At 31.9% G+C, this 9,925-nt stretch overlaps 1 protein-coding gene across 2 annotated transcripts; it reads right to left on the reverse strand.

The window, feature by feature from the left end:
• Positions 1-576: 576 nt before the first annotated feature.
• Positions 577-5,004, reverse strand: LOC105779517 (light-mediated development protein DET1). Of its 2 annotated transcripts, XR_001129021.2 has the most exons (12): positions 4,637-5,004; positions 4,116-4,546; positions 3,451-3,679; positions 2,926-3,072; positions 2,661-2,729; positions 2,440-2,496; positions 1,945-2,025; positions 1,699-1,863; positions 1,588-1,603; positions 1,400-1,495; positions 1,102-1,201; positions 889-938 (listed from the first exon to the last, which is right to left on the reverse strand). XR_001129021.2 is itself a non-coding variant. In XM_012603300.2 (11 exons), the coding sequence occupies exons 1-11, from the start codon at positions 4,706-4,708 to the stop codon at positions 796-798; spliced, it is 1,590 nt and encodes a 529-aa protein (XP_012458754.1). In that variant the 5' UTR covers positions 4,709-5,001; the 3' UTR covers positions 577-795. The 2 variants fall into 2 exon arrangements, 1 of the variants encoding a protein (XP_012458754.1); XM_012603300.2 differs by lacking the exon at positions 1,588-1,603 and having other exon boundaries at positions 577-938; positions 4,637-5,001.
• Positions 5,005-9,925: the final 4,921 nt, after the last annotated feature.

Consider the following 9,925-nt stretch of genomic DNA (forward strand, 5'->3'; position numbering starts at 1 on the left):
AACCTGATTGATAATTTGAGATGCAATTAAAATTTAGAACATTTTGAAGGATAAATTTAAAATAAAAGTAATAATTTAAGGATGTATGTGGTGCCTTCATGTAACCAAAATTTTAACCTTCACAAATAAATTTAACAGAATAATACATATCCCTTTGGATATTATTTTTATAAGAAAACTTAAAAAGGTAAAATGACTTGTAAATAATAAATAAAACTTTTGTTAATCTTTTTATAATTGGACTAATCAATCCATGAATCCTCAATTCAACTAATTTGATCAGTAGATCTGATTTAATTGAATTAAATATTAAAAAATTATAAAAATTAAAATATTGATCCAACTGTCTATATTAATTTACGAGTCAACCGATTCAAGCTCTTTCTTTAAATCAATGGGCTAACCATTCTCAATTTTACCAGCCTTTAATATCATTCAGCGCATAATTGAACCAAAAAATATTCATACATTCAACACACGCCTAAATTTTGACATGTTGCATGTACTTATACCACGCTGGTGATATCATTTGAATCGTAGTTTATGTTATATTTTAATTATTTTTCGAGTCTAAAATTACTGGGTCAAGTTCAACTATAAGAAGAAAAGCAACATAGATTTTTACAGTTTGGGTAGGGTTACAATCATCTATAATTTACCCATTAAGTCATGAACTATCAACTACCTAAGTATCAAATATACAAAATAATACTTATCAAACTACAAAACTAGCTCGGGGCATTTCAAAAAGGGAGGAGAAGATAGTGGCTATCAAAGCAAATACTTACTAAAATCTTATCGCCGGAAGTGAATATTCACTGCTGACGGTGGCAAGAACAAAGATGGTTGGATGAAGGAGAGAGCCAATGGCCAAGCAGGATGGAACAGGAAATGCGAATACTTTTTGCTCCGGCCATCCGCACCACCAAATTCAGGGCCTAAACCGAAAAAGGTTTAGACCATTAATACTTTTTCATACTATGCAACTACGGGACATATAAATGGAAAGTGAAATTTGATTAAGATATATATGACAAAAAAAGGTTGGGCGGAAAAACCCCAAGTTTAGGTAATTGGGATAACACGAAGAAAAAGCATTACCTGTCTTGATCTTAAATTTGAGAATGTTTGGTTGCCTTCTAGAAATGAACCTGATGGGATGATCTGTCGATTGTCTGGGCCGGTCAGTTGCAGAGATTAGCTGCAAGAACATGCCAGAAAATGGTGAGGCGCTGATCAACCAGGTTTGAAGGAGCAGATAAACAATAAGAAGAGGGAAGGCATACATCGAAGAAAGAGAAACTATGGCCTCAAATGCCCGCAATGACATAAAAGAAACTATGGCCTTAAACAACGAGGTAGAAAGCATGGGAATATACTAGCAGCCAATGAATCAAACCTTTTCATCAAATCGGAAGAGAGACTGATCAAAGTAGGGAGAAGGACTCATTGATTGACAATTTAAAGGCAACGAGGACAGCATCTTCTTTACAAACTGCAGAAGAGTCATCAGGCAATTAGGCATACAAACTTGAAGATGAAGACTTAAAATACTATGCTGGAAATGATATCCAGCAACACCATTACCATGCCTGGCAGAATCCTGATGAGGAAAAATATCCAAAGGGAATTCCATAAATATACAAGAAAACTGTAAAAGGGTAGACTAGTAACAACTTCAGATAAAGAAATTAACACCTGTGAGACACTGGTGGCTTTATTCTTCATGCTCTTTAGTTGTTCAAGAGCATGAATATTATTTGAGTGAGAAGATATGAAATTCATATACATTGAATTTATTGATGTTGCGTGGAAGTGGTCACAGAACCGCTCAAAGAGAAGGTAAAGTTCATCTGCTGCATTCTGAATGAAGTAATATATCATGTGAATGTTCGAGAATTCAACAAAGAAGACAAAACAAACAAAACAATAATGAAATAATACCTGATAGAATGCAACAATTTCAGTTGTCTCCATATTATATACAGCAAAGAAAGCCGGAAGTTGGTCAGTGTTGCGTGATGCCTGAAATTTTCAAGTCAAAAAATCATAATGTATTTCAATCAAATATTTCTGTATAAAGCACAGCCAGTATAACAATCCATAAAGAGCTATTGAGGGTTTTATGATAAAGAAATATGAATTTTGAAATTCTTTCATCAAGACACTACAATATATATATTTCCTTAAATATTTTAGGCCCTATTATTACTATTGTCTAAGGCACATGTTGCTCTGACTCTTCATTTCTCTTGGAAGTTTTCGTGTTTGACACAACACATATCCAGACATGGGTACAGGGATATGATCCTTCAAAGACTCCAAATACATGAAAGTCTTGGAAAAATTGGACAGACCCATTACAAACACATACCGGTTTCCTACACTCATAACGAAATTCAAGTAACATATGTACAAGCAAAAGCAAGAAAATCTTACCCCTACATCAACACTGCCAAACTTGATAAGCAGATGATGCCGGTCCAAGAATTGTACCTTTCCAAGAGTTGTGCATAAATTTGTTACATTTCCGTCAACTAAATAAGACTTTGATCATCCTATATCGAAGGACTTAAAAACAGAATAGAAAAATAATTTCATTTGACTTGTGGGAAACAGCAGCACAAGTGTGTAGAACATAAAATAAATTAAAATTCTACCTTCAAGATCACCAAATCAACATAGTCCTGGAAATGGAAATAAAACTTCTTCTTTAAGCATTGGACCCTCTGATATAGCAAAAAAAAAACCATTGCAATTAAATCTCTGAAATTCAAGAGATAAAACTATTTCTGAAACTCTTCCTAAAGCTTCTTAGAATACTGATAATATAAAGTGATCTGAAAACAAAAGTAACTTCAAAAGAATATAATTAAACATGAGCAAAACAAAATAAAAGTTACTTTGCAGGTGCAGAAAGCTAACCTGGGTTTGATCTGTTTCTTCACTCCATATTTCTCGGAAGATGAATGAAAGTAAGCGTTGTTTGATACCACTCAAAAAAGAATTGTTTGAATTAGGCTGGTCATGATTTGTACCATTATCTACAAGATCTCCACGATTACCCGCCAACTGATGCAGTTAACTTTTGTTAGAAGTTGAGAAACTTTATCATCAATAGTTAGATAGTTAGCTCAGAAACTCCACCTTGATGTAGCCTCTCAGGTTTAACAACTAAAACAATGAACACTATGGGCAGAGTCCAGAGATACATGGTATGGAGAAAGCCTTTTGCGTCCAAAACATTTACAAACACAAAAGTAGCCCTAAATTGAAAAGCTTTCAGACTAGTAGGAAACCAATGAGTGAAAAAACCCAATAACTTCAATTTACTAGTAAGAAAGTAAGAACAGTTGAAGTGGAATCAATGATGCCTAAGCTAACCTATGCAATACTTGCCAAACATAATAAAACTCAAATAGAGAACATAAAAGAAAAAATATATATTGCCTGAGAACTGGAATTTATAAAAAGCTCGTCATCTTCACGACAGTATGCACCGATAGCTCGCACATCAACAAGGTTCCCGGAGTCCCTGATTTGAAGAATGTGTATTGTTTGATAACGAAGCGACACAACTGCCAGCAAATCATCATACAAGAAGGCACCCATATTATGGGTAAGATTGACACAATCATTGTGAAATACCTTCTCATCTAGCTTAAACCCATCTTCCAACCTGATTGAATTACAAACTCAAAATTAAGAACAGAACTTCATAGCATTAACAAATAAACTATTTCTACTAGTAAATTTCCTAAAAGAATAATTCAAAATCCGTTTGGGGAAATTCTAACAAATAGCCCATCAGTACTGCTTAAATTACCATCTTGTTGAGTGGATTTTGGCTACTTGAGCAGAAGTCTGTGAAGTGCCGGATACCCTCAACAGTTCCAGCATTGGGCCTGGGTGTAAGCGCAAATGCTGAGGTTTCCTTAGTGGGTGAAGGTTCTCCCACTCCATAAACCTGGCATGGCTCTTGTTTGATGCCGACGACACGTTACAGACTTCTCCCACGGAGGTCAAAATCCCCTCAACCCATCTATAGTAGGGATTCTATAACAAATGCAGTGTTCATCTTGAATTTGGCAAAGAACAGTGCAGAGTAGACAAACCTGAAGAGGTGAATAGTGATTTTTTCAAACGATGGAACCCCAAGGATTGCACCATCCGTGCCACGAGCATCTTGAATTTGTGCGGTGGAAGTAGCGAAGATTCCGTATTGATTACTCTCCATGTAGAGAAAGAAGTCTTTACATATAAGCTCGTTGCAGGAAGCAAGTGGTTTAACATATAACTGTGTGAAGAAACTCTCAAACCTCTTAGCTTGGGGAGGGAGTTCCTGGTTATTATCACAATCTTCTCCTTTACACGAAAACGAAAGCCATGTCGGCCTATACACAATCAAATCCTGACGGTTCCTACTGAAACACACAAAGTACTGACCATCATCCGTGAATTTAAAAAACGAATGGTCCGGACATTCCACATCATATATCGTAAAACTAGGAACTAAATTCTCGTAAAATCTCCTAGCAGAGTGAACCTGTAATTGATACAAATCATCAAACAAGTGGTGGGCAATAAAAATATAAACATCAAAATATAAAAATAAAGGTTGGAGAAATGAACATACACTGGTTCCAGGCGCAGGGGTTCGAATTTGACGCTCGAAAATTCGGGAAGCGACATTGTTGGTTTTGAACATCACCTTTAAATAAATTAAAAAACCCAAACAAGTACAAAAGAAAAAAATTAGGGAACGTTGAGTTGTTGAAGGATATTGAAATGGATATGGAAATTTTTTATCTTTTTTCTAGTTTCCTTTTTGGTTCTTATCGACAAGTATAATACAGTAATAAATAAAATAAATAGTAGAGATTGGGAAGATGGAGGAGAAAGAGCGTCGACGTAGGCAATTGGAAGGTGGGGAAGTGTTGAGAGGCTGAGAGAGCGTTGAGTGGCAGTGTGGGACAGTGAGCCACTTTGAGATCCAGACTTCGGCTTTTAAAGGTGGAATGAAAACAACTGATGAGATATTTGTTTCTTTCATAAAAACAGATGAAATCTTTATTTTTTTTTCTTTTAAATATTTGAATTTAAATTTTTATTATTAATTAGATTTTATGATTTGGGTGAATGTATATATTTTATATTAAAATAAATTAATGAATAATAAAATTCAATTGAATGTAAAATTAAGAGGCCAAACTATTTGTCAAAATTTGATTGAATGCAAAATTAAGAAAACATTTCTATAAACAAACTGTCTGTCAAAATTTGATTAAATGCAAAATTAAAATGACATTTCTATATCAAATTGATATGAAATGGACTTGTCATGCCAAACTACATGGAAAATATTTTGATTAATTGTCATTAAAATCATATTTAAAGTTTTCGATTCATTTTAAAAACTAATGGAATTACTGTAAAAAGCCCTAGAACACAATCTTATTAAACTCAAATTTTTTATTTGATTCTCAAATGTGGATTCAAAATTACTTTTTAAATCAAATTTTCAAATTTTCTTTTTTAATATTTTTATAGGTAATTGATTGTGTCAAATTCTTTAATATGTTTTTATTTAAAATTCATCAAAATATCTTAAAATAAATTAAGATAGGTGCAACTTAACAAGTAAATAACTTTAAAATAATAACAAAATTAACAATAAAACAAGTGTTATACAATATTCAAACAATAACAACAAAATAATAGCATATAATAGTGAAATGGTAGCAATATAGGGAGAAAATAACAAGAAAGTAGCATTACAACAACAAAAAATAGCAATTTTTTTGTCTTTTTGTGAATTCGAGTCAGTCAGGTCGGGCCCAAACAAAAAATATATTACCAGAGGCTTGACCTGCTTTTTAAACTGGACTTATATTTTTTTCCAAACCCATTTTTCGGACCTATATTTTTGCCCAAACCCTCCTACTTTTTGGGCAGGCCTTTAGGCCAAGTTGGGTGGTCCGACCCATGAGCAGGTCTAGCTCAAGTCTCAAATAATGTTTTTTTTAATTTTTTTATTTGAAAGATTATATAAAAATATGATAAGATGAAAATATTATTATAATAATATTAATTATCATTTAAAGTAAAATGTATTTTAATACTTTTATAGCTTAATTGGTGTCCAGTTACTCATAAACCAACTTAATCAACCACTTTATATATAGTATATATATTAAAATTATCATAAGCATCGAGTGAAAAAATATTTAAGAAATATATTTTAAAAAATTATGTAAAATTACATAAATTTTAATTAAAATGGTAAATTTAAGTATTAAAAATAATGGTATCTTAAGTTCAAATCCAATTATTGTACATTCTTGTCATTTTTGTCGACTATATTAACTTTTATTGATTGGTGATCAATTCATTTCGATAATTTTAACGTAAGACCTGAAAATACCTAAAAAAACAAATAAATGTCGATTAAAGCTTAGCTCAATAAGCACTATTGTTATTGGAAAAATTAGAATGAAGGGTATTTGAACGTGATTAAATGCATTTCTTTTTCTATTTTAAGGATTGGGATTGAGATATATTATAAATAGAAGTTCGATGTAGTTATATTATTACTTTTTTATGTTATTTGAGCAAATATAAAGCTGAAAATGCAGCAGCAGCCAAATTATGTTTTTTTATTCAAATTAAATGTAATTCAAAGCCTTTTATTATTCTTTCATTCATAGGCGATATCAATAGTTCATGATGGCGCATCTCTCTATGCAAGTATTGACACAGCCTGCAACTTCCCTTACAACTAACAAAAACAAAACAAAGCGTTGAGTTCATATACATATTTACTTACCATCAAATATTAATATAAAAAGAAAAAAAGAAAAATTATCAGACTTCCCTTGGCTGCTTAACCTTGAACATATGGTGGCGGCACATCCAAGTGTGCAGAACGTTGAGTTGCTAGTGTGATGGGTGTCCTCAATAGTCTCCACCAACAGGGGTGAAGCCAGGAAATATTTTTAGGAGGGCGAAATAAAATTTTAATTTTTAATAGTCTATATCTTTATAATTTTTAAAAAATTAAATTAAATTTTCATAATTTTAGGGGGGCAAAGTACAATTTTACCTTTACTAATTTAAAATTATAAAATTTTCTAAATGGCCAAAACAACAATTTTTTATTTTAAGGGGGGTCGGGGCCCCTGCCAACCCCCCTTGTATTTGCCTTTGTCCACCAGTGCTTCCGAAACCAGGCGATGTTGAATGCAGTCTTCAAGGGAGGATCCGTTGGCGACGCAGGTAGTAAAGCAAAACGTATACTATAACTCAATTGGGATGAGTGCTGTAACAACTTGATGTGAGGGGCTAACGAGGATCTCCAACATTAAACAGAACATCAACACCCCTGATTTCTCCCCCATTATGCATATATTTGATTCCCTTTTAAGATATACAAATTTGTTGATGATTGTTTTGCATTGCATGAGATATGGTTTATATAGACTTTGTGTAGGAGATTGTCATGCCAAACTACCCTGCCAAATGCCAAACTACCTTGCCAAAATTTGATTGAATGCATAATTAAGAGGACATTTCTATAAATAATCAAATTGAGATGAAATGGACTTGTCATGCCAAACTAAATGGAAAATGCTTTTGATTAATTGTCATTAAAATCATATTTAAAGTTTTCGATTCATTTTAAAAAATAATGGAATTATTGTTAAAAGCACTGGAACACAATCTTATTGAACTCAAACTTTTTCTTTGAGTTTCAAATGCGGATTCAAAATTACTTTTTAAATGGAATTTTCCAAATATTCTTTTTTTTAATATTTTTATAGGTAACTGATTGTGTCAAATCCTTTAATGTCTTTTTTATTATTTAGAATTCATGCAAATATCCTAAAACAAATTAAGATAGATGCAACTTAACAAGCAAATAACTTTAAAATAATAACAAAATTAACAATAAAACAAGTGTTATACAATATTCAAACAATAACAAAAAAATAGTAGTAACATAATAGTAAAATAGTAGCACAATAGAGAGAAAATAACAAGAAAATAAAATTAAAACAACAAAAAATAGCAGGTTTTTTTGTCCTTTTGTGTATTCAGGCCAGTCGGGTAGAGCCAGGCCAAAAATGTCTTACTAGAGGCCCAACTTGTTTTTCAAACGGGAATTATTTTTTTTCAAGCTCATTTTTCAGGCGTATATTTTTGCCCAAACCCTCTCACTTTTTGGGCGGGCCTCTAGGCCGAGTTGGGTGGCCCGACCCATGAGCAGTTCTAGCTCGATTCTCAAATAATTTTTTTTAATTTTTTTATTTGAAAGATTATATAAGAATATGATAAGATGAAAATATTATTATAATAATTTTAATTATCATTTAAAGTAAATGTATTTTAATACTTTTATAGCAGAATTGGTGTCGAGTTACGCATAAATCAACTCAATCAACCACTTTATATATAGTATAGATATTAAAATTATGGCAAGCATTTGAGGAAAAAATATTTAAGAAATATATTTTTTAAAATTATGTAAAAATTACATAAATTTTAATTGAAATGGTAAATTTAAGTATTAAAAATAATGGTATCTTAAGTTCAAATTCAATTATTGTACATTATTATCATTTTTGTCGACTATATCAACTTTTATTGATTGGTGATCAGTTCATATCGATATTTTTAACGTAAGACTGAGAATACCTAAAAAGAAAAAACAAATAGATGTCGATTAAGGCTTAGCTCAATTAGCACTATTGTTATTGGAAAATTAGAAGGACGGGTATTTGAACATGATTAAATACATTTTTTCAGGATTTAGATTGAGATAGATTATAAATAGAAGTAGGCATAGCATAAAAAAACATATAAAAAGTTTAGATATAGTTGTATTATTACTTTTTTTTATACTATTTGAGCAAATATAAAATTGAAAATAAAGCAATATCCAAATTATGTTTTTTTTTTCATTCAGACTAAACGTAATTCAAGGCCTTTTATTATTATTTCATTCATAGGCGTTATCATTAATTCGTCATGGCACATCTCTCTATGCAAGTATTGACACAACCTGCAACTTCCCTTGCAACTAACAAAAACAAAACAAAGCATTGAGTTCATATACATACTTACTTACCATCAAATATTAATATAAAAAGAAAAAATAAAAGTTATCAAACTTCCCATGGCTGCTTAGTCTTGAGCACATGGTGGCGCACATCCAAGTGTGCAAAACGTTGAGTTGCTAGTGTGATGGGCGTCCTCAATAGTTTCCACCAGTAGGGGCGAAGCTAGAAAATTTTTTAGGGGGTCGAAATGAAATTTTAATTTTAATATTCTATATCTTTATAATTTTTAAATGATTAAACTAAATTTTCATAATTTTAAGGGGGCCAAAGTGCAATTTTACCTTTATTAATTTAAAATTTTAAAATTTTTTAAAAGGCCAAAACAATAATTTTCCATTTTAGATGGGGGGTGGGGCCCCTGCCAGCCCCCCTGCATTTGCCTCTGTCCACCAGTGCTCCCGAAACTAGGTAATATTAAATGCAGCCTTCAAGAGAGGATCCGTTGGCGACGCAAATAGTAAAGCAAAATGTATACTTTAGCCCAATCGGGATGAGTGCTGTAACAACTTGATGTGAGGGGCTAACGAGGATTTCCAACACCAAACAGAACATCAACACGCCTGATTTCTCTCCAATTATTTATATATTTGATTCCCTTTTAAGTTATATAGATTTGTTGATGATTGTTTTGCATTGTATGAGATATGATTTATATAGACTTTGTGTAAGAGATTGCCATGTCAAACTGCCCTGCCAAAATTTGATTGAATGCAAAATTAAGATGCCAAACTGTACTGCCAAAATTTGATTGAATGAAAATTAAGATGGCATTTCTATAAACAATCAAATTGAGATGAAATGGACTT

This window comes from Gossypium raimondii, chromosome 4 (genome assembly GCF_025698545.1).
Source record: "Gossypium raimondii isolate GPD5lz chromosome 4, ASM2569854v1, whole genome shotgun sequence".
Taxonomy (NCBI): domain Eukaryota; kingdom Viridiplantae; phylum Streptophyta; class Magnoliopsida; order Malvales; family Malvaceae; genus Gossypium; species Gossypium raimondii.

What these genes read in the sequence shown, in the direction of transcription:
- LOC105779517 (XM_012603300.2), bottom strand. Translation starts at nt 4,708, where the DNA reads ATGTTCAAAACCAACAATGTCGCTTCCCGAATTTTCGAGCGTCAAATT. An exon ending in CCCCTGCGCCTGGAACCAGT is followed by an intron (nt 4,547 to 4,636) that starts GTATGTTCATTT and finishes TATCAATTACAG; the next exon opens with GTTCACTCTGCTAGGAGATT. An exon ending in AAGAAACAGATCAAACCCAG is followed by an intron (nt 2,730 to 2,925) that starts GTTAGCTTTCTG and finishes TTGCTATATCAG; the next exon opens with AGGGTCCAATGCTTAAAGAA.